At 35.0% G+C, this 24,407-nt stretch overlaps 2 protein-coding genes across 2 annotated transcripts; both read left to right on the top strand.

Moving 5' to 3' along the window:
- Positions 1–160: 160 nt before the first annotated feature.
- LOC145731663 (uncharacterized) lies at positions 161–958 on the top strand. Its single transcript, XM_081983552.1, has 2 exons — positions 161–321; positions 372–958. Exons 1-2 carry the CDS (start codon positions 286–288, stop codon positions 909–911), a joined length of 576 nt encoding a protein of 191 aa, XP_081839678.1. The 5' UTR covers positions 161–285; the 3' UTR covers positions 912–958.
- A 138-nt stretch (positions 959–1,096) lies between these two features.
- Nop60B (dyskerin pseudouridine synthase 1 Nop60B) lies at positions 1,097–8,087 on the top strand. The gene is made up of 12 exons (XM_081983547.1): positions 1,097–1,238; positions 1,303–1,433; positions 1,538–1,814; positions 1,867–2,061; positions 6,494–6,571; positions 6,632–6,828; positions 6,881–7,031; positions 7,085–7,280; positions 7,358–7,418; positions 7,487–7,621; positions 7,680–7,784; positions 7,836–8,087. Exons 1-12 carry the CDS (start codon positions 1,226–1,228, stop codon positions 7,899–7,901), a joined length of 1,605 nt encoding a protein of 534 aa, XP_081839673.1. The 5' UTR covers positions 1,097–1,225; the 3' UTR covers positions 7,902–8,087.
- Positions 8,088–24,407: the final 16,320 nt, after the last annotated feature.

Below are 24,407 nucleotides of genomic sequence, written 5' to 3' on the forward strand. Positions count from 1 at the left end.
ATAATTTCTTAAGCTTATAATCGTCATTGACGCAAAATGTTTCTTGGCTTTCAATTTTTAATGCGAAATTAAATAATATAATACACGGAATAACAAAAAAACAAAATTGAATTCAGCGATATTTGATGAGTAAATATTAAAATTTTGAATCTTGTAATCTTTTCCCCGTCAAGGATCTTCGTGTTTTTCGTTTACTTAACGTGTATTTTAAATAACAATAATTTTTCTCTTATAAAATACGCATCAGTTGAAATTTGAATAATTTTACTTCGGACAGGTACCAACATGAAGTCAGTACACGTGTTAATAACGGTTTTACTGGTAAGTTACGCCAACTAGCTTAAATTGTACTTAACGAGACAGCATTACAGATTGTGCCTACAGCACTAGCAGCTCAAATATCTCCCCTAGGAGCCTCTGTGAATAACATCCAGCAACTTCTAAACGAACAAATCCAAAAAAGCATCAACACCCCTAACTCCCCACCATCCCAACTGCTTTCCATTCTCAATAAGCAGCCAAGCAACGTTCAGGTACAGTCTACAGCACTCACCAAGGACCTGTCAGACCTAAGTTCAGGCCTGAGCTCAATCCAAACAGCCCTTGACGAAGTGTTTTCAATCGTTGAAAACGGCCTCGTTTCAGCAAACCTTACAGCCGATGTGCTTCAAGAGAGCGTCATCAGTCCGCTGCTGACTTTAATAAACGCTTTGTCGGGAATGTCATTGGTACAGTCCGTTGATTCGGTGTACGCGGCTGTATTGGTAGTACAGACGGTACTGACCGTAGCTAATACTTCGTTGGCTACTTTTGTATCTCTTGCCAATAGTGGTACCAGTATAATTGATACCGTACAGGGTGTAGTCGATCAGATATTTACTATTGTATTAGCATTCTTACCTTCTAGTTGAAAAACAATTGTAGAGTGTAATAAATATTTGATTTGAGTTACAAAGTTCTTTAAATACAGAAAGACACTAGGCCATTTTAACAAGAAGGAAACAATTACTTGTTTATATTTTTTATTCAAATGGCTGTGCTTTAGAGCACATTCCTACTTAGATTATCAATTACCATATGATTTTATTTGCCCATTACTAATTCTCGAAACTTCAAAACTGTCAAACGTTAACCTAACCTCAATTCCTAGCGGCGTGTTTGCCGTCTTGGTGTTTGTTGGTTAGCGTCGTATACAAAGTGCACGTGCCCCAAATAAGTCTTAAATATGGAAAATACAGGTAATAACTAGCAAACTTGTGCTAATTAAACATTTCGGCATTACAATGGAGTTTGATTTGAAAGGTTCCGAAAAGAAAAAGAAGAAAAACGGTACGGAAAAACTGGCGGAAATCCAAAGAAGTGAAACATTTCAACTGGAAAGTTCGGATAAAGCCGCTAAGTTGGACACTTCACAATGGCCCCTACTGCTCAAGGTAAGACCTTTTTGTTACTTTTTCAGTTTCAGACTTGAATTAGGCCATTTAAATAGCAAAAACATGTAGGTTAGGTCAAAGTAACTCTAGTACTTTTAACACAGAATTTCGACCGTATGAACGTCCGTACCAACCATTACACCCCCATAGCGGCCGGTTCGAGCCCCCTTAAGCGCGAACTGTCTGAATACATAAAGTCAGGTTATATCAATCTGGACAAACCCAGCAATCCCAGTTCGCACGAAGTGGTCGCCTGGATCAAACGCATTTTAAGAGTGGAGAAAACTGGCCATTCTGGCACTCTAGACCCCAAAACCACTGGTTGCTTGATTGTTTGCATTGAGAGAGCCACTCGACTGGTTAAGTCACAACAGGCAGCTGGTATTACCTCTACACTTCCCATTAACAGTTTTACTTCAGTTGCTCAATTTAGGTAAGGAGTATGTGACAGTTTTCAAGTTGCACGCCCCTATCGAGGATGGAGTGAAGAAAATCAAGCAGGGCTTGGAGAAACTGAAGGGAGCATTGTTTCAGCGACCCCCTTTAATTTCAGCTGTCAAAAGACAGTTGAGAGTGCGGACCGTTTATGACAGTTTGTTGTGTGACTATGATGAAACTAGGAATATTGGTGAGTTGTATGATTTGCAAACTTTTCAGTCATTTTGTATGTTATTTTAGTGTTTTTAAATTTAAATAATTTCTTTAAATATTTAAAAGAGCAAAACTGGGAACTTGTCTATAAAATACCAAAGAACAAAGTAAACATGCAGTGGTGCACCTATTTAAATGATTTTATCAGAATATTTAATTTCTGTTTTCCTTTAAAATTAGTAAATACCGATCAAAAATATAAAATCAAACACAAGAATCCCAGAATCAGTGAATGTAAAAATAGATTGGACTTACTGTTGTCTTTGTCCAGAGTTAATAATGATTTTAAAGAGAGCTACAACAAAACTAAAAAAGAATATGACCAAATATTAAAAGCAGTGCGGTCTGAGGAATATGAACATAAGCTAAGATTATCAGACAACAAGAATAAATGTATGCGGAGGATTTGCAGAGAGATAACTGGACAGAATAATAATTTTCCTGAAACTGCAATTAAGGGTGATCCAGAAGATATTCCCAACGAATATAATAAATACTTGCTTTCAATTGTTCCAGATATTTTAAAACAATTAAACACCATCCCCTTTAACTGCAGCATCAAACCAGTTATTCGGGTTGTTAAAGATGTGCTTTGCCATATAATTAATAATTCTTTCAAACAAGGTATATTTCCAGAGCAATTAAAGATAGCGTTGATTAACCCTTTATTTAAAAAAGGAAATGCGGATTTAATGGAAAACTACAGGCCTATTAGTTTGTTACCGGCTTTTTCAAAAATTTTTGAATTACGTATGTGTAAAGGGTTGATAGATTTTTTCAAGCATTGTAATTTATTGAGCTTAAATCAGCATGGTCTGCCTGGAAAGTCCACGCAGACTGCAATATTTAACTTTACAAAACGGATATTAGAAAGTATGGAAAAAGGTAATGTGTTGACCCAGATATGTTGCTTACGGTGTACGAGGTCAAACATTACATTTGTTTTCATCATATTTAACTAATAGGCAACAAAAAGTTAAAATATCAAAAAATGGACACAATTATTTCTCAAGTCTGAAGGAAAATAAAATTGGAATTGCACAGGGAAGCATATTGGGACCTATTTTATTCATTGTATTTCTTAATGACCTGAGCAACATTCTGCTTTCAAAAAATGAGCATGTGACTTGTTATGCCGATGATACGAATTTATTGACAGGGGGAAGACTATCGGGAGAAAACTTATTTTGCAGAGCACAAGATTGGTTTAAAAGTAACAGATTATTACTTAATAATAATAAAACAAAGGTTCTACTGTTTAGAACAAAACAATTTAAAATTGAAAAACCTGGAACACTAACTTTTGGACAATCAAATACAGAGCTCCTAGAACATACTAAATTTCTTGGAATTGACTTGGATGAATTCCTAAACTGGTCAAATCATATTTTAGAGTTAAACAAAAAGCTTAGTTAAAATACATGAATGAAAGAACATTAAAAATCCTATATTACGCAAACTTTGAATCTGTGCTCAAGTATGGGATAATATTTTGGGGTTCTAATAGCTTAATGGAAAAAAATTTTGTTTTACAAAAACAAGCACTTAGAATAGTGAAGAAAATGGGATACAGGGAGAGCTGCAGGGGGGTTTTTGAAAGCTAATGGCATTCTGACGGTGTGGGGACTATACAGTGCGTTTTTTTTAACGCGCAACATAGGATTTTACGTGTTAAATTTTTAAGCCCATGTCAGAACATGTTATTTTAGAAGTACAAGTATAAAACTTGACGGGTGGCTGTTTCGTACCCTGAAGCTTAAGCAAGTTTACCAATTGGGCCTAAAAAGTGATTAAAAACTGGCAAAAAATCATCTATATAGGTGCTTGTTGTTTTTGATACTGGCACGGCAGGTAGCAGGTAAATTTTGGCGTAGAAAGTAAAACAGGGTGATCATTATCTTTATATCAAGAAAGTTAAGAACAAAAGAGGTATTTTTATAAGTGAATTGTTCAAAGTGACCTCAGTTTGAAGCCAAATAGTATTCCAAACAATCATAAAATGCCCTTTTGACGTTCAAAAGATGTCGGGCCATGATGCAGTCAAAATATGTCACTCTACCTGCTACCTGCCCTGTCGATATCAAAAACAAAAAAGAACAATGCATACAGGGAGTATAAAACGATAAAATCTTTTCGAAAAAAAAAATGATTTTTTGCCAGTTTTTAATCACTTTTTAGACCAAATTGGTAAACTTACTTAAGCTTCAGGGTACTAAAGACACACTCGTCAAGTTTTAGAGCTGCAGTTCCAAAATAACATGGTCTAACATGGGCTTAAAAATTTAACACGTAAAATCCTATGTTGCGCGTTAAAAAAAACGCACTGTATATTTATGAATGTATTTTCAAAAACAAAAGTAGTTATAACACTCGAAGCGTAAATGTAAATTATCCGATACACAGATTAACTATAACCGAAAAAAATCCATATTATGCCTGTTTGAAGCTTTTTAATACATTACAAAATGATTTAAAATTAGAAAGAATAAATGAGAAACTTTTTAAAAGGAAGGTAAAACAGATGTTAATTAATTTAGAGCCATATTGTATCAGGGATTATGTAAGAGACTATTAGGTGTAGGCTCATCTTAAAATGACGCTGTTTCTTTTTGTGTTTTCATGTATGTTTTTTGTAGTTACAGGAAATGTATTGTGACCATAATTAGAAATAAAGAAGACTAACTAACTAACTAAATTGTGATGTTCATAAACAAAATTTAACTTTAACTGTATATTTAGCTGTAACTGCTGACCTTGGTTTTACATAAAATTCTAAATTTTCTTACAGCTAATACTAAAGTTAAATCTCCAATGTTTAAACTTCCTCTTAAGATTGAATTTTTGCTTTATTTATGAAATTTCTTAACAGAAATTCAAAGAATATAGTTTTGCTACTGATTTAGTGCAGTAATGTGGCATTAGGCAGCAAAACTTGAAAAAAATAACATTAAAGTTAGGTTACCTTTCAGAAAACTGTATGGTTAAATTAAGGGTTTTATAAACACCCTTTTTTTTAAATTTATTACTAGAGTCCGGATTAAAAAGCACTAAAATCGTGAAAAAAAGCGCTTAAAAAGCAAAATAATTTTCCTCCAAAAATGCATAAAAATCTGTAAAAAAGCTTTAAAAAAGCACAAAACTCTTTCAGAGATACAATTTTTTTTACTATTTTTGAGTTCAACTTCTAAAAGTTTTCAAACTGCTTTAGAAGCATACGGAAGATTATAATTTGGAAGGTTTTTGAACTGTTTTGAACTGTAAAGAGCATATTGAAGGTTCTGGAAGGCTTTAGAGGCATTTGGAAACTCTTACACGGTTGTAGGATTTTTTGGAAGCTTCTAGACTGTTTTAAAAGACTTCCGAATGCTCTGGAGTTTCTGTAATGTTTTGAAATCTTTTTAGACTACTTTCGGAGAATTGAAGTCTGGACTGCTTTTAAGACATTTTACTTTGAACTTTTGGAAGCTTTTAAACTGCTCTTGAAGCATGCGGAGCTTTTAGATTGCCTTGCAACTTTTTGAGAGCTTCTAGACTAGTTGAAGATTATTTGGAATGCTTTAGACTGCTTGAGAAGCATTTTGGAGTTTCTCTAGTGTTTTAAAACCTTTTTAGACTAATTTAGGAGCATTTGTAAGGTGTTTGGACAGTTTCAAGAGCCTTGAAGGTGCTGGACTGCCTTTAAGGCATTTGAAACCTTGTAGACGTTTGAAGCTGTTAAACTGCTCTAGAAGTATACGGAAGCTTTTAGACTGTCTTGAAATATTCTGAGAGCTTTTAGATAAATTGAAAAGCATTTGTTAGTGTTCTAAAAGCTTTTGGAAGCTTCTAGGCTGTTTTGTAAGCTTTTGCAAGGCATTTTAGAGCTTCTATAGAGTTTTGGAATATTTTTACATTTTTTTAGACTACTTTAGGAGCATTTGGAAATTTTTTGGTCAGTTTAAATTTGTAAATTGATACTTATACATTTTGCAGCTTGTTTTTGTCGTTTCAATACAGCAAAAGTCAATATTACCACTTGGCCCAATGGCCTACTGTGCGACGTTACAGAACCAATAAGATTACGTCAAAACTCCTGCGATTTTTTGTCAAAGCAGTTATTAGTTTATTTTTAAAAACTTGAAAACTTGTTAAAACCTAGTTAAACCATAGAAAAATAGCAGTAAATAAGCACAAAAAACTAAAATAAGCACAAAAAGAAGAAAAAAGCAAAAAAAGCATGAACAAAATCTGTCAAATGACGTGTTTTTGTATAAATCGTTCACATTAGATGTCAAAAGTTGGTTGCTTTTATTATTTACAAAAAGTTAAATTTCTAGAAATCCGGACTCTATTTATTACTAATGCTAAATTTATTACTAAAGTTAAAATTTCTTTTATAAACCAGGCTTTACAAACATATTTTTTTTCAGGTGTTTTTTGGGTTAAGTGTGAAGCAGGCTCTTATATTCGTACCATGTGTGTGCATTTAGGTCTAGTTTTAGGAGTGGGTAAGATAATCCAAGTGGTTCCTTGTATTTTTTTATCTTTAACTGGTTGTGGGCTTTAAGGGGGTCAAATGTTGGAATTGCGACGAGTACGTTCGGGAATTACAAGCGAAATGGACGACACGGCCACTTTGCATGACGTTCTGGACGCGCAATGGATGTATGACAATCACAAAGACGAGACATACTTAAGACGGGTTATTAAGCCATTGGAAGGGCTCTTGATTAATCATAAAAGAATTATCATGAAAGACAGTTCAGTGAGTTTTTTTTATCTTTAAAGATTGTTTTAATTACCCCAAAAAAAAACAGGTTAATGCTGTGTGCTACGGTGCGAAAATTTTGCTTCCCGGCATTTTACGGTATGATGACAACATTGAACTGAATGAAGAAATTGTGATTGTTACCACTAAAGGTGAAGCTGTCGCTTTAGCGATCGCTTTAATGACCACAGCCACTATAGGTAAGTAGTGGGAAGGTTTGCGTTTTGTGAGTTTTAATGGAATCTTTACTTAGCATCGTGTGATCACGGCGTGGTGGCTAAAATCAAAAGGGTGATAATGGAAAGAGACACGTACCCCCGTAAATGGGGTTTAGGGCAAAAGGCCAGCCAGAAGAAGGTTCTGATCGCCAAAGGACAGCTGGACAAGTACGGCAGACCGAACGAGAACACGCCCACGTCTTGGTTGCACAGCTACGTTGATCTTGCTGCGTAAGTTTTAAGGTTTAAATTTCCGGTTTTTAAAACCAAAAAAAAAACATGGCATGACGGCTTGGCTTTTGTTTCAGTAAAGGGGAAATTAAAAAGGAGGCCGTCGACGGCCAAACAGAGGACGATGAGTCCAAAAAGGTGCGTTTTTAATTCACTGAGTACAAAGTTCAATTTTTTGTGAGAGAACAATTATTTTGTGTGTTTAGCGTAAAATTAGCACTTCGGCGGACACGTCACAAGAAGCGGTGGAACCGGAAGCGGACACTCCCACTAAAAAACCCAAAAAGAAGAAGCACAAAAAGGACTCTGAATCGTTGGGCGACAGCCAAACTGAACCTGAGGTAAGACTCTTTTTTCTTCATCATGACTGTACTTTTCATTTTTTTTTTCTTTCAATAGGGTTCCGTAGTGTCCGGAGATAGTACAGAAACGGTGAAGAAACACAAAAAAAAGAAGGACAGTGAAGCAAGCCAGTTGGATGAAAGTACTGCCGGAGATGTGGAGGTAAGTTATTTATGATGCAAAGTGTACATTTACATAAATCTTGTCAAGCAGACGCCTTCCAAGGAGAAAAAGAAGAAGAAAAAGAAGTCCAAAGACCGCGAAGAGGAGACCGAATAAAAGTGCAAACTACATGTGATTGCAATATATCGGCGTTAATATGTTGACTTATTTTTTTAAGTCGGTGAAGATAGGATTATATATTATGGTTCAGTTTACTGCGAACGGATAACATTGGATCGAAAATTCAATTTTAATTTTTGATCTTCAGAAGTTTCCAAATACAAATTTTTATAATAAAACCAAGTTTTGTTTATTATTTTGACTCCATGTACAGGGTGGTCCAGTTTTAAATGTCAATAATTCACCAATCCATAGCCAATTAAAAAATAAGTTGGCATTCATTATGTCATTTTCCTGAAAAGTGCTTCCTAAGGAAAATACAATCTTTCAAATTTCTGTTTAAAAAATCGTTTTTTTTGTCATAACTGTCAGACCGTTGGAGCAATATTGATCAAATTTAGAACAAGCACTTTATTACACGTTATTACGGTCAAAGACCCAAAACTAACCCAACCCAACTTAAAAATTGTCTTGGAAACGGAAAATTCACTTAAGAAGTTTCAAAAAATATTATTGTAGCCAGTTTTCATAGTTTCCAGACAAACTAAAAGACTTTAGTTTTGAAAATTGATTTAGAAAAGATAAAAATTTCAGAAGCTTAAAAATTGTGTTTGTAACCAGTTTTCATGCAAATCGAGAGACTTTAATACTGAAAATTGACTTGTAGACATAAAAACTACTTTTTCAAGAATTTGTTACTACAAATTCATACATTTAAACCTTAAAAATTGACTTGAACCCCAAAATGTGACTGAACTAATGAAAAGTGACATCAGAAGCTTAAAATTTGCATGTGAAGTAAGTTTTCATAATTTGAAGACAAATTTCAATATTTTAGTCTTGAAAATAGTCTTAGATGCAGGACATTGACATTAGATTCATGAAAATTGTCTTGAAAACGAACTTTTCGTGCTTTTTACTTTGCTTTTCATTTTCTTCGAATTCTGGACTGTTTTTAGTGCTTCAAAACTGCTTCCAGCTTGGAAAATCGAGTTTCAAAACTATCTTCACCAAGTTATTGACATAGCAAACTTAAAAAACAACTTTTACATTCTTCATAGACTTAAAATGGCATTCCAAGCTTTGTCACTATTAAATCGACTTCTAGACACCTTAGTGCTAAAAATTCGGGTATTTCTTAATAAACTAGACTGTTTTTAGTGTTTTAAGGCTGTTTTCAGTGCCTCAAATCGAATTTCAAGAGTATCTTTACAAAGTTTTTGACTTATCAGGCCTAAAAACCAGTTTGTCCACTGACCATAGTCTTGAAAATGTTATTTCAAGCGTCTTCACTATTAAATTGACTTCTACACTCATAGGTGCAATAAATTGTAGCATCTCTAAACAATTCAGACTGTTTTTAGTGCGTTTTAAGACTGAAAAATCGAGTTTAAGACTATTTCCAAAAGTCAAGTTTCTTCAGTAATAAAAGTAAAAAATGTTGGTACCAAATGCTACAATAATAGTCTTGAGAACTAATTTTTAGAAATAAAATAGTCCGAAAATTTAATTTACTTCTTGACTTGTTGAAAGTTGAAGAAAATTGAGTTGTACACCAATTAAAGTCTTGAAAATATACTTTTTCTAATTTTGGCATATAAAGTGACACTTTTCAAAACTGATTAGAGTGACAAAACGTTTTACTTTATGTAACTAGTTACATAAAGTATCACTTTATGTAACTAGTTATGAAAAGTTCATTTCATCACTCCCTGTTTTTATGCATTTCCGTAGAAACATATGGGCGACATCCATCATAACATGTCGTTGTCACTGTTTATACAAGATGCTATAAAAGTGAATATTTGTGTTAAATCACTTTAAAAGATGGTTTTTACCGCTTTTTGATCAAAATTAGAAAAAATTATGTATGCAACACGTTTCGAAAATGTCTTATTGTGTAACTCATTCAAGTTGTAGGATCTCGCTGCGCTCGCCCTACAAACATTCATTCGTTACACAAAATCGATCTTTTCGTAACTGGTTACATAAATAGCTATTTTAAGTTTGCTATGTCAAAAACTTGGTAAAGATAACCCTAATAGGTACTTGATTTTCCAAGCTGAAAGCAGTTTTAAAGCCCTAAAAATAGTCCAGAATTCTAAGAAAATAAAAAGCAAAGTAAGAAAACTTGAAAAGTTAGTCTTCAAGTCAATTTTCATGAATCTAATGTCAATAGTACTGGGTGACGCAAATTTTGAGATAGAACAAAAAACTAAGTTTTTGGGAATGATCTTAGATGGCAGCCTCTCCTGGCAGCCCCATGTAGACAGTATTGTGAGTAAACTGCATACGATATGTTATTCGATGCGCGTCTTAACCGGATATCTGTCGTTACAGACTAAGAAAATGATTTACCACGCCAATTTTGAGTCGCGTATCAGATATGGTATTATTTTTTATGGGCAAAGTACTGATATTGGAAGGGTTTTTGTTTGTCAGAAAAGAGTACTTAGGATCATATTACAAATGAAAGTAAACGAAACATGTAGGGGAAAATTTAAAACAAATAACTTAATGACGGTTCATGCCATTTGCATACAGGAGTGCATTTTATATTTTTTTAAAAATAAGTTAACGTTCCAGCAACATATGCCACAGAATAATTATGTAACGCGAAATCTCGAATACTCTTTTCCTAGGCACAGGCTTACGCTATACGAGCATGGACCTTACTACAATGCTATAAAATGTTATAATAAATTACCAAGAGACATTAAACTTATTACGCAACTGAAACCATTTAAAACAGCCGTATATAAATTCCTGGTACACCTAGAACCATATTCTTTAAAAGAGTACTTAGACTAAAAGTAGAATGTTCATTGTGTTGTTTTAGCAACTAGGCGTAGGTATAATAGAAAACAGTGTCTTTTCTGTTGTTTTTGACGTTATTTCCTTTTATGTTAACATAATTCGAAATAAAGATATTTATTATTATTATAATATCCTGTATTTAAGACTATTTTCAAGACTAAAATATTGAAATGTATTTTCAAATTATGAAAACTTGCTTTAAGTGCAAATTTTAAGATTTTTATGTCACTTTTCATTGGTACAGAGTCACTTTTTGGTGTCCAAGTCAATTTTCAAAGTTGAAATGTGTGAATTTGTAGTCAAAAATTCTAAATAAAGTAGTTTTTCATGGCTACAAGTCAAATTTACTACTACAGTTTTTCAACTTATCTGAAAACTATAACGACCGACTACAAAGACTTTTCTTTTTTTCAAAGTAAATTTCAAAGTAAATTTACTGGTTTCTAAGTCAATTTTCGAAACTAAAGTCTTTCAATTTGTTGGGAAACTATGAAAACTATGTCCAAAGACGTTTTTTAAGCTTCTTAAGTGAATTTTTACTGTTTTCAAGACAACTTTTAAGTTGGGTTGGGTTTGTTTTGAACGTATTAACTCAATTATCTCGTAAACAAAGTTTCAAATCAGAATTTTATAAGAGATACTTATTTTGTAAATTGAACAAGTAAAAAAATATTTTTGAAAAATATACAGTGACGTAGAAAATGAAGCAGAAACATGAAAACCATCTTTCTGTATTTACACCACTGCACAGTTTCGACAAACGTCATTAACATCACATAATGAGTATTAATTGCACATATATTTGTTGTATAAATTTGATTAAAATATTGCTCCAGCGGTCTGACAGTTATGACAAGTAACCGATTTTTTAAACTAAACTTTTATGGACTGTATATTTTCCTTGGGAAGCATTTTTCAGGAAAATGACAAATATGTATGTTAACTTATTTTTTGATGGGCTATCGAATGGTGAATTATTGACATTTAAAACTGGACCACCCTGTATGTTTTATTTTTGAAAATTGTCACGTGACCATTTGCACATTATAAGAAGTCAGGTGACTCTTCAAATAATACTTTGACATCTAAAACAGTCACGTGATCTTTAGGATTTCGTTTTGACGTTAAAATAATTAAAAATTGTCACGTGGCCATTTGGGTGGTTTTTGGTGGCACCTTTTTGGGTGCCACTTTAACTACATTGCGCTGGTTGTCTATACTTACTATTTAGTCTATGCTATTACGATTTAATAGAAGCTTTAAATATCACTTAAAGAGCTACAGTGGTTAAATTTAGACCTTTGTAACTAAAAAATGTTACTATTTACTAAAACACTCTAGAGCTTTCCGAAGCTGAGACGATCAAAGACAACATAAAAATCCGAGCACAAAGCGAGTGCGTTTACACGATGGCAAAATAGAGCTGCACGAATAATTAGGGATTAGTTGCCTGCATAGCGAGGGCAGCTTACCATTTTGCCTCGGTTTACACACACACTAACGGGTAAAAGCTTTAATGCGTGCTTTTGCGTCCGAAACAATTCCGATTGGAATTTCATCAATATGTAAGACGACTTACCTTTCTCTCGCCCTTCATTTGTTTCTCAGACGGTAAGATTTGTGTGCCAGTCAAGTGTGCTGACGGCCGGGGCGAATCCTTGAATAATCCAAACGGGGAGGGTTTACATAGTTGATGAACGGCTAAACGGCCCGGTTAAACGTCACAACTTTTTTGGACTCGATAGGGGTAAAACACTGAAACAAATTAGAAAATTGTGTTTTTTTTTGTACAACATACTGTAGGGTGGTAGGTCAAAAAAGCAGCTTTTAAACACACCTACAGAGAGTGTGCTGTGATTTTTTGTTTACTTCAAAACTATTACATCTTTAAGGGTTAATTAAATTACTGTTAAGCCAGTTTATAGGGTACATTTTAGGTGGGATACAAAAAAAAATCCATTTACTCCCCCCTCCTCTTTGTTTTCCCGGCACAATCCGAACGTAATCTAATACTAGTAAAGCTGGTAAGCATATCGGGGAATGGGAATAACACTGATCCAGAATCGCTTACAAAGACGCCAAAAATGAACATCCCCTCTGATATACACACCCCTCCCCCCCTTTCTACCAGCAAACCCTCTTTTTTCAGATTCTCCTGGGATGTTAAAGTACAAGAAGGGGGGCGGCTGCGCGTCTATATATAGGAAACTTTAGCTATGATCATACAACGGTTCGGCTGTCAACCGTAAAATCTGGATCTTTTCAGATTATCTCTATACACACACGACTTTATAGGAGGAGGGGGCGTGAAAGCTTGTTTTCTTATAACCCCCTGTAATGGTTTTTCTTTCAATTTTCGTTAAGGGGTGACATTAGGTCTGTTCAGCTAATCCATGTCCAGCTATTGGCTATTACCCTTAAAATGTCAATGTCACGTGTGAGCATTCAACCATAACTCTTAAGAAGCTTAATACTGACCTGAATTAATTCAATTTTAAAAACACACATATTACTCATTAACTTAATCGGGCCCTGTATTATGCATTTAATGGTTGCCTATAATTTATCAAATCAGTAACTGACATATTGACTACCTCTGTGGCACTTTTATGGTTTTCATCCTTAACCAACAATGTAAATTAAAAAAAAAACATGTAGAAAACATCAAATCAAAATCAACGGTTTAGAATGTAACTTATTAATTGAAAACGAAAATCGTACGCGCATTTTCCGCGTGCGTCTTCAATTTTTCCGTCTCGGAGTTTTCCCGACCGTTGTAGGTAATTTTCAGGTTTTATTTCCGGCCTGCAATATTGATGAGGCCTTAAATGTGTATCCGCAGTTAGAAAGGAACCGTGGAGCGCCCCCCCAACGGGCCCGAGCCATAACGCTTAAAGTGTAAATTGGAAGCTATTGAAAAGATCTCGTTTTTCGGCCTCATCAGACCTAGAGGCAATTCCATTAAACTAATGCCGCTATCTAGCCAAGTTTAGGAACACTTTTTGCTCCGGTACGGCCCTGTACTCGATTTCACAAAGTCGTAACTGGTTTAGATTAAGAGTAATTTTTTAATTATCCAAAACGGTCCTGTATTTAGTTTTGTCTATCTTTGACTTACTTTTGGTGTGAAAATTGTAAGTTGTTTAGAATGTAACGTTTTGTGGGTTTATAGCCTATTATTACCAAATTGCTCGTACGCCACTGTGTAGACTTAATGGAAATTTTAAACAGTGGTTAGTTGGTGATTGGTCAAAAAAGCAGCTTTCAGCTTGCTGCTTTTTTTGACCAATCACAAACTATACTCACTGTGTTGATGGTAACCTCATATTAAATTAGTCACTTACAACGTGTTGCAACAACCTGTCAAACAGGCAGAACCAAAAGATCTGGAGGCCTATTCTTGAAAGCAAGGAAGGAAAGAAGTGCTCTGAGAATGTGACAGAAGAAGCTGACAATGGGGGGCTCCTGTCACATTCTACAGGTCTTTCTCTTGATAACTCACACGTTCCTCGTTTCAAGAATACGCACCCTGGCTGGTCCTTCACCCAAAGAGGGAGAGGAATTTTTAAGAGAAGTGTTGATAGAATGTGACAGAAGAAACTGGCAATGTCTAGTTTCTGTCACATTCTTTCTCTTGATAACTCACTTTCCTCACTTCAAGAATACGCACCCCTAGGTAAAGTAATGGGAAAGAATGAATATAAAGCATTTATTTACTGGTTTTTGCGTTATTTTCTAAAACAACCCAAAATGAACCTTTTGGAAGTTATACAAAATTCTAATACAAATAAAAAATGTCACTAAAATGATTTTAGAATATAAAGAAGAAAAAACGTTACTTTTTGATCTGCTGTATCTCAAAAACCAGCCAAGTTATAGACAAGCAAACTTTTTAGGTACTTTAACAAAAAAATGGTGGTTCTGATCTGAAAAGTACACAGAATAAAAATTGGGTGAAAAGACTGAAGAAAACTGATTGGGGACATTAAACCGACCAATTCTCACTGAAACTGCATACAGGATGGCCAAACTTTAACAACATTCTGTACACTAAGGTGATTTGGGAGCACTTTGTTTTGAACCAGATTGACTTTTAATCGGATAGACAAACAATGATGCTAATTTGTGTTTTTAAAACGGTTTCCATACAATTTGATACACTAGTGCAAAGAGGGAATAAAGGGCCCCAATTCGAGGGTATCACGGAATGCGAAAGATAAGTGGACCCTTTTAAAAGTATTCATGCGTACGATATCTACATATGGTTGTACAAACAGACTGGATGGCTCGGGAAAAGTTCAGAAGTTGTTATTGTTGTACTTTAGTCCCGGGCTCGTGTATCTTTCGCCCTTGTTTCACTCACTCTCTACGCCGCCCTTCTGTCACATTTGAGAGGGCGATACCGTGGGGAGCCCTTTTATATGGACAAATTATATACAAATATGAACTGCTGATTGCGGAGGTCGCAGTTACAAAGGGCCCTTCAAAATGTTGTGTTTTACGGCTCGTTTGCCGTGAAAAGATTTTTTCTACATTTGTCTTGAGTCAACTGACATTTGGTCTTAGTAGGAACCTGTATTTAAGTGATTTTTTTGACTAAACGCTCTTTACATCGTTGATTTTACTCTTCCAACCAAAATTACCTATTTAAATTGTTTAGAATGTGAGTTATTTCATAATTGTCGTAGTCGGACTGCAATTCTTGTACTAGTCATAACACTAGTGGATTTCTGACCTACTATGATCCTGTTTGACCTGATTTCTTAATGGACATCTAGTACAGGGTTAGACAGTACGTATATTTAGACAGGTTGTGACGATTTCTAAAATTCTCCTTCATTTCTCTCCCTCTTAAATGACCAGAACATGATGATAACACCCTGTATATTTTATGATCTTTTTCTGGTGATTCCAAAAATGTATAAAATGTTGACATTTAAAATTCAAATTAATGGAATATCGTTTTCATGCTCCATATGGAGCGAACAGAACCAATGAACAAACTTGCACTGGGGCTAACCAATAGAACGTCAAAATCAGGGCAGTACTGAAACATTTTTCAAAAAATCTTGTTAAATTGGTGATGGATAACTGGAATAAGATTTGACCGATAATTTTTTTCATTTTGGCAAAACCATAACTGTCAAATTACGTCATTGTGTACACGCAATAAACCATCAATTTCCTCATATTTATCAGTAGATTGGAAAGGGTTGAGGCCCTTATACTTCAAGGGCCTATCCAAACTTCCTGACCGGAAGTACACAGGTGTTTACCCCTCAATGGGGTAACCCTTCGTGTTGACTTGGACTGACCAGTGGCGTTTCTACCATTTTTTTTTTGGTTTTCATTGTGATTATTTTCGATTTGGCTAGCACATCCCTATCACGACCCTATTCACCAGTGACGTTCAATTACTGTGCAATTGATCGTTATAATTAAGCTTTAAATATTTAACGACAATCATGTTACTATATTCACTTGAGGTCTGACTATACTGTGCCAGTTAATGAGTTTTCAAAGAAAATCGTCTGTAATTACCTCAAGGTTTAGATTTTGGTTTTTTTTTGTCAGATTCAATTGGCTCGGGTTTTTAATAATAGAGCAAAATGCATTTTTGATGTAAAAAGTACTGCAATCAAGCATTTTAATTTTTTTTTATTACTCCCTTATTTGACAAGTTACGTCAAAATATCATAGAAAGCAAACGATAGAGCAGATTTTAAGCTTTCCAAAAATATCCCCACAAAAGTTGATTGATTACACTGTTTGGCCGCTAGAGGGCGTCAAAATTCCTTCACCATAAAATCACATATTTTGAGACACACCTTGCTTTGACCCTAAATTACTTCCTTTCTTGACAAGATACGTTAAAATGTCATAGAAAACAAAAGATAGAGCAGATTTCAGGCTTTTCAAAAATACCCCTACATGACTTGATTGATCATACCGTTTAGCCGCTAGAGGGCGTCAAAATTCCTTCAGCATAAAATCACATATTTTGAGACACGTTGCTTTGACCCTAAAATACTTTCTTACTTGACAAGATACGTCAAAATGTCATAGAAAACAAAAGATAGAGCAGATTTGAAGCTTTTCAAAAATATCCCCCCAAGAGTTGATTGATTACGCCATTTGGCCGCTAGAGGGCGTCAAAATTCCTTCACCATATAATCACATATTCTGAGACACACGTTGCTTTGACTCTAAATTACTACCTCTTATTTGACAAGTTATGTCAAAATGTCATAGAAAACAAAAGATAGAGCAGATCTTAAGCTTTTCAAAAATATTCCTACATGACTTGATTGATCACACCGTTTGGCCGCTAGAGGGCGTCAAAATTCCTTCACCATAAAATCACATATTTTTTGACACACCTTGCTTTGACCCTAAATTACTCCCTTATTTGACAAGTTACGTCAAAATGTCATATAAAACAAAAGATAGAGCAGATTTTAAGCTTTTCAAAAATATCCCTACATGACTTGATTGATCATACCGTTTAGCCGCTAGAGGGCGTCAAAATTCCTTCAGCATAAAATCACATATTTTGAGACACGTTGCTTTGACCCTAAAATACTTTCTTACTTGACAAGATACGTCAAAATGTCATAGAAAACAAAAGATAGAGCAGATTTAAAGCTTTTCAAAAATATCCCCCCAAGAGTTGATTGATCACACCGTTTGGCCGCTAGAGGACGTCAAAATTCCTTCACCATAAAATCACAAATTTTTTGACACACGTTGCTTTGACTCTAAATTACTACCTTATCTGACAAGTTACGTCAAAATGTCATAGACAACAAAAGATAGAGCAGATTTTAAGCTTTTCAAAAATATCCCTACATGACTTGATTGATCACACCGTTTGGCCGCTAGAGGGCGTCAAAATTCCTTCACCATAAAATCACAAATTTTTTGACACACGTTGCTTTGACTCTAAATTACTACCTTATCTGACAAGATACGTCAAAATGTCATAGAAAACCAAAGATAGAGCAGATTTCAGGCTTTTCAAAAATATCCCCCCATGACTTGATTGATCACACCGTTTGGCCGCTAGAGGGCGTCAAAATTCCTTCACCATATAAAATCACATATTTTTTGACACACTTTGCTTTGACTCTAAATTACTACCTTATCCGACAAGTTACGTCAAAATGTCATAGAAAACAAAAGATAGAGCAGATTTCAGGCTTTTCAAAAATATCCCCAGATGAGTTGATTGATCACACCGTTTGCTTGCTTAAAAGTCTTACAGAAAGGTTTTAAGGGCTAAAAAAAGACACAAATTTTAACGGTGCATTTCACCCTCCCGGTATCATATAATAAACCCTCCCGATTCGAACTCTATTGAAAACAGATTAACGACAAACGCAGGGGGCGGAGGGCGGTAATTTGATAATGCACTCGCCAGTCCCCAAGGGGACAGGGGGTGGGTTGAAACGGCCCTCAGGGGACCGCAGAGGGGGGGTGGTACGCCCTTTGATTTACACTAATTTTAAACATAACATCTGATCTAACCTTATTAAAAATTAATCTGCGAACATAGTGACAAAGGGTCGCCGGAGAATTAACCCCTTTTCGTAAAAAGGGCCCCCAAGTCGTGACTTTGAAAGGCTTTTGCGAGTGAATTTCGACAAGAAAAAGGAGAGACTTTTTGCTGCCATGTCCATTTCTATGTGGGCGGTAAAATTGGGGGTGGCAGGGGGATGCTTTTAAAGGATTTTATTTAAAACTGTACAATACTCAAACAACAGATAGAAAGACACAGAAAACCTTTATTTTTCTAAGAACTAAACTCCCTAGGGAATTCCGTGAAAACGCATCGGTCGTCTCGGGGTAATTGTTTAAGAGTTTCCCTATATATCCCCCGGTAATTACAAGTAAAAGTAAAATAAACCGACCGTTATTTCGAAATGACTTTTTTAAGCCCTTTGGGGATCTCCTAAGTAAATTCAATTATTACTTTCTAAGTCAAGCAGTATGTTTGATAATGCATAGGGGCATAACCTCTCCTCCCTTTCGCCACCATTTGCATCACCTCCCCAGCCTTTATCATGTAGCAGGCGTGTAAACACTAATGCAACTTCTCTATAGCCTTTGTCTTAAATGAATCCCTGAGGCAATGTAAAGGAGGCCTTGTCCTGTGAATAATTTCAATTTGAGTATCGATACTATTATTAGCGTCGATAGTAGGTATTTCGATAGATGGTAGTGTTTTTGAGATATTACAGTTCAAACCTCCTACTTTTATATGATTGCACTGCAATTTTTTAGGTCTTAAGTAAGAAAATTTGAGTTTCCTGCTTCTAAATATTTCTAGCTTCAAGTAGGTTAGGTTAGGGCTCTTAAAAACTTCTGGATTGTTTTAGAAATTTCAAGTAGCTTTTAAAATATTCCAGAACAATCTGGATTATTTTAGAAGCTACCAGTAACTTCCGAAAGTTCCTAGAATGTTCCAAATCTTTCTAGTACCCTATGGAAAGTTATAAATTCTTCCATAACATTCTACAAGCTTTCAAATGCTTCTACAAACTTGTAAAACTGTTAAAAATTTCTGAATTGTTCTACAAGCTTCAAGTAGGTACTTTCAAAAAGTTGCCAAAAGTTTCCAAATGTTTCAAGGGCAATTCGGCAATTTCTAAACGCTTCCAGAACTTTTTAGAAGCTTTCAAAAGTTTCTGGATTGTTTTAGAAACTTCAAGTAGCTTTCAAAAGCTTCTAAAATCATCCAAAACAATCTGGATTACTTTTGAAACTACCAGTAACTTCCGAAAATTCCTAGAATGTTCCAAATGTCTCTACTACGCCATGGAAAGTTATAAATTCTTCCATAACATTCTACAAGCTTTCAAATGCTTCTACAAACTTTTAGAAACTGTTAAAAGCTTATGAAATGTTCTACAAGCCTTCTGAATGCAGTGCAGGAACGCTGCAAACACTTGTCAACTGTCAAAAACTAATATTGACGTTTCGGTGATTCAGTCATGACTTTGATGGAATAAAAAGTAGAAAAAAACAAACAAAACTTTTTTAAACATTTTTTGTTTGTTTGGGATCCCCTGAGTATGAATTTGAACTTTTTTTAGGGGTTGTTACTGAAATTATTACATTGTGTGATCAAATTTTCAAAAATAAAACGAGTTTAGTGGCGTTTGGGAGGTAAAAGTTAAATAAGTGATAAAGGGCGGGCGAAAAACAGCCCTAGCGGGAACCGGTTAATTTTCTAATTTAGTACTTAAGTTGGTAACGGGGGACGGCCGTGAATTTCAAATCAGAAAAGAAGAATTACTTTGCAAATTGTTGGCTGGTACGTTGTTTTTAAACTCGTTGAATTTTTCACGCGCGCCCGATTTTATGCAACTTAAATTGCACGGTTTTAATGGCGCCGCCCTTCCTTAAAAAGGGCATGAAACATTCATTCGTTTACGCTAATTATCGTTCCATTGACAGCGTAATTTTTCATGCTTGATTAATACGTTCCGTACGCGTCAGAAATGTGTAATTACCGTGTTTTTACCTGTTTGTTTTAGTACGTAACCAACTCGGTTAACTGGCGGTTGAGTGACGTAAAAAGCCCTTTTACACACCGGTTATTTGAGTTTTTTTGCCCCACTGGACCACGCCCCTTCTCTTCTTTTAAAACACCACCATTAAGTTTAAAACTTCATTTTCACCATGCTTAGTAATAAACTCAAAAAAACCTACACAAAAGTTAACTTGAGTTTATGTAAAAGACCTTAAAACTGCCTGTATTCGACTTCATAGCTAACCTTAACTAACAGTTAACTGAAACACAAGTAGATTAACCTTAAACCAGTAAGTTTGATTCATGTAGTTAGTGATCATTGTCACAATCACAACTCACAAAACTTAGTTTCTTCTGTGCGGGTTCAATTCAATATATTAGACAGACGAGGAAAGAGAATACTAAAAAAAGCAACTAATACTGTTATTATACTCTAAGGCAAAGTTTTACAATGTTCAGTAATCGTAACTGATAGATAACTCAACCTAACCTTATTGGAACAATACAAAACTTAGTAAAGAACTGTAACTGGAAGGTAACTTAAACATAACTGGTCTGACCTTAAAATATAATAAGTATATATTTAATAATTAATATTTAGCTCAATTTATGCAAAAAAAATTAGGATTTGAAGATAACTAATAAATTAAGGCATATTTTCACAAAGTCCAGTTAACTGTAGCAGATAATGTCTGAATCTAGATGTATTATTTGTTAAAACATACCGAAATGCCATAATAATTTAAGGCATATTTTGACAAAGTCCAGTAGTCCTTAACTGGAAGACAATTTAAACCTGAATGAAGAGTTAACTTTATTTGATGAAAACGACAAAAAAAAAATTCTAAACCTTGATTTTTCCTCCTTATAGTACAGTTTGACGTTAGTGACAATTATCACGTGGTTTTAGTATACTATTTAGCTAAACGGTCACGTGGTAATTGTTAAAATAACTGTCATAAATCTAAGAAACACGTCTCACAAGTTTGGTTTTAGAGGATAATTTAGGTAATCACGTGACACACAAAAAATGACATTTTGTTTTAAGTATATTTTTTGAATTCTCATTAGATTTCCTATTCAATAACCCGAAAAAACACTACAAAATTTGGTACAGTCAGGTAGAAAAGCGGTGTCACAGTCTGAACTGCCAAATTTTGACTTGGGGATTAAATTGCCTGTAAAACCCACTTGGAGTGAGAAAATGACAGTTTTAAGCACTTTTTTGGAATCCTCATTCAATTTCCTATCCAATGACATAAAAAAAACTACGAGATTTGGTACAGGCAGGGAGAAAAGCGGTGTCAAAGTTTGAACTGACAGAAACACAGTTTGAAAAGACAGTCAAGGACAAAACCACTAGTATAACCCACTTGAAACAAGAAAAAGACTGTTTTAAGCACATTTTCGGAATTCTTATTAAATTTCCTATCCAATGACATAAAAAAACTACGAGATTTGGTACAATTAGGGAGAAAAGCGGTGTCAAAGTTTGAACTGACAAAAACACAGTTTGAAAGGACAGTCAATAACAAAATCACTGGTAAAACCCACTTGAAATAAGAAAAAGATTGTTTTAAGCACATTTTTGGAATTCTTATTAAATTTCCTATCCAATGACATAAAAAAAACTGCGAGATTTGGTACAGTCAGGGAGAAAAGCGGTGTCAAAGTTTAAACTGACAGTAACACAGTTTGAAAGGACAGTCAAGGACAAAATCACTGGTATAACCCTCTTGAAAAAAGAAAAAGACTGTTTTAAGCACATTTTCGGAATTCTTATTAAATTTCCTATCCAATAACATAAAAAAAACTAAGAGATTTGGCACAGTCAGGGAGAAAAGCGGTGTCAAAGTTTGAACTGACAGAAACACAGTCTGAAAGGACAGTCAAGCACAAAATCACTGGTATAACCCACTTGAAACAAGAAAAAGACTTTTTTAAGCACATTTTCGGAATTCTTATTAGATTTCATATTAAATAACATAAAAAAAACTACGAGATTTGGTACAATCAGCGAGAAAAGCGGTGTCAAAGTTTGAACTGACAGAAACAGAGTTTAAAAGGACAGTCAAGGACAAAATCACTGGTAAAACCCACTTGAAATAAGAAAAAGACTGTTTTAAGCACATTTTTGGAATTCTTATTAAATTTCCTATCCAATGACATAAAAAAAACTAAGAGATTTGGTACAGTCAGGGAGAAAAGCGGTATCAAAGTTTGAACTGCCTGTTAAAAACGGTAGATTAAAACAAAAATAAAATAAAAACAGGAAAACAAACATTGTTTACCAAACTAAAGCCAAATTAAACCTAACCTTAAAAAACCTGCTTTAAGTGATCGCTAACCGGAAGGACATTAAGGTCCAAATTAGCTTGAAGCAAATCACAATTATAATGAAAGTGCCTATAATAACGCAACTTACGATAAGCAAAAATAGACCTTATCAATAATTTAAAATACACGTTCCGGTCATTGTCACAACTCTACGTTAAAGGACATTTTTACCAGGATCAGTTAAGAATAGCCGTAAGATTAAAAAAATGCGAGACAAAATCAAAAACATTGATTGATGAATTTTTCAACTAGAAAGCACCTAATGGGTCACGAAAAAGTTTTAAGACCAATCACACCTTCATCAAGTCTTTGACAGCTGTCAAATATTTGTGTGTAATTCGGCACCCTTTCGAGTAAAACATCGCCACTTTTAGGGCCAAAAAAAAAAAAAATTAGCCGCCCCCGTTTTCCTGCCGGAAATATCGTAGGGCTTCCTTCACGCACCGTTCCCGGAGTGCAGAAAGCCCTTCGCAGTGGCACGATGCGAATTTGTACCAATCTGTGCTTAGAGTGGAGCGATTGTAGTTACGTCATTGTTAGAACCCGCCCCATCTATTATTCATGAAGGGCGCGGGGAAGTACGGGGGGGACGGCGTAGGGGAGTTGCTGTTGCAAAGGGCGGCCGATTTGCAACCCCCGCCGATACGCTTTTGTGAAAAACAACACTTGCAAACTTTAAACAAAAATCTTTGAGTTAACAATTGGCGCAGTCGACAGGATGACACCTATCACGCGAAACATTGAAACCTGGAAAGGTCCGGGGGAAATAACTGGAGGCAAAAGGGACCTTTCGTGTCAGTGTCATGCACCAGGACAATTTGAACGGAACAGGAGCACCGAAAAACCATTTCGGCAACCATGTTTGCTCATTTGGCCCATCATTCGTCCCTTGCAGCATGTTAGGATCTGCTTTCGCAATCAATTATGTATCAGGTTCATACCTTTCGGTTTCCGATATAAAAAAAAACTTGTGTTTGACTGAAAACAACGAGCTTGGAAGGAGAAAAATTAATTTTTCGGTGGTGTCTTAAATTCTTACCTTTAGCGACAGTTAAACTGGGAAAAAATGTCTTTTAAAGCTTCCCGCCCTTGGGCCGTAAAGTGCCCTTAATTTTTCGGGGGGGGTGGGGGGTAATTAAAAAAGTTGTTTTGTGGCACTGTGGGGACGCATTAAAACCTCCGGTCCATATTAAAAGTGGCAAAGTCCCTTTCGATATACCTTTACGCTTGCTAATGTTTTCAGGCAAATTGTTTGCAGCCCTGCAAATTCGCTGTTAAAACAATTAAAAATATAATTGGACGCCTCTGGTAGGTTCAATTAGATTTTTTATTAACTGTACAAGAAAAATTCCTGAATAAGGGAACATTCCTACCAGCAAAAGTAGAAAAAGAGGCTACTAAATTCCAGGGCAGGTTTTTGCAAATTTTGGCAATTTGTTATTTTGCTCTGGAAGGGTTCCAATGCACAGCAAAGGGCATGTTTATACCAAAGGACCTTAAATTAGGTGAAATAAATACAAAAAAAACTTTTCCATTTTTCAAAAATTTTAATGAATGGAGAGGTGTTTTTTTCTATACAGGGTGGTCCAGTTTTAAATGTCAATAATTCACCAATCCATAGCCAACTAAAAAATAAGTTGACATTCATTTTGTCATTTTCCTGAAAAGTGCTTCCTAAGGAAAATACAGTATTTCAAATTTCTGTTTAAAATATAGGTTTTTTGTCATAACTGTCAGACCGTTGGAGCAATATTGATCAAATTTGGAACAAGCACTTTATTACACGTTATTACGGTCAAAGACCCAAAACTAAC

The sequence above is a fragment of the Ips typographus genome, linkage group LG7, assembly GCF_016097725.1.
Source record: "Ips typographus isolate SLU linkage group LG7, UJ_Ityp_2.0, whole genome shotgun sequence".
In the NCBI taxonomy this organism is placed as follows: Eukaryota; Metazoa; Arthropoda; class Insecta; order Coleoptera; family Curculionidae; genus Ips; species Ips typographus.

Bases quoted from the DNA above. Each gene is read 5' to 3' on its own strand.
- LOC145731663 (XM_081983552.1), top strand. From the start codon at position 286: ATGAAGTCAGTACACGTGTTAATAACGGTTTTACTG. The intron at 322-371 runs GTAAGTTACGCC...ACAGCATTACAG, and splicing joins TGTTAATAACGGTTTTACTG to ATTGTGCCTACAGCACTAGC.
- Nop60B (XM_081983547.1), top strand. The intron at 1,815-1,866 runs GTATTACCTCTA...TGCTCAATTTAG, and splicing joins TAAGTCACAACAGGCAGCTG to GTAAGGAGTATGTGACAGTT. The intron at 7,032-7,084 runs GTAAGTAGTGGG...ATCTTTACTTAG, and splicing joins AATGACCACAGCCACTATAG to CATCGTGTGATCACGGCGTG.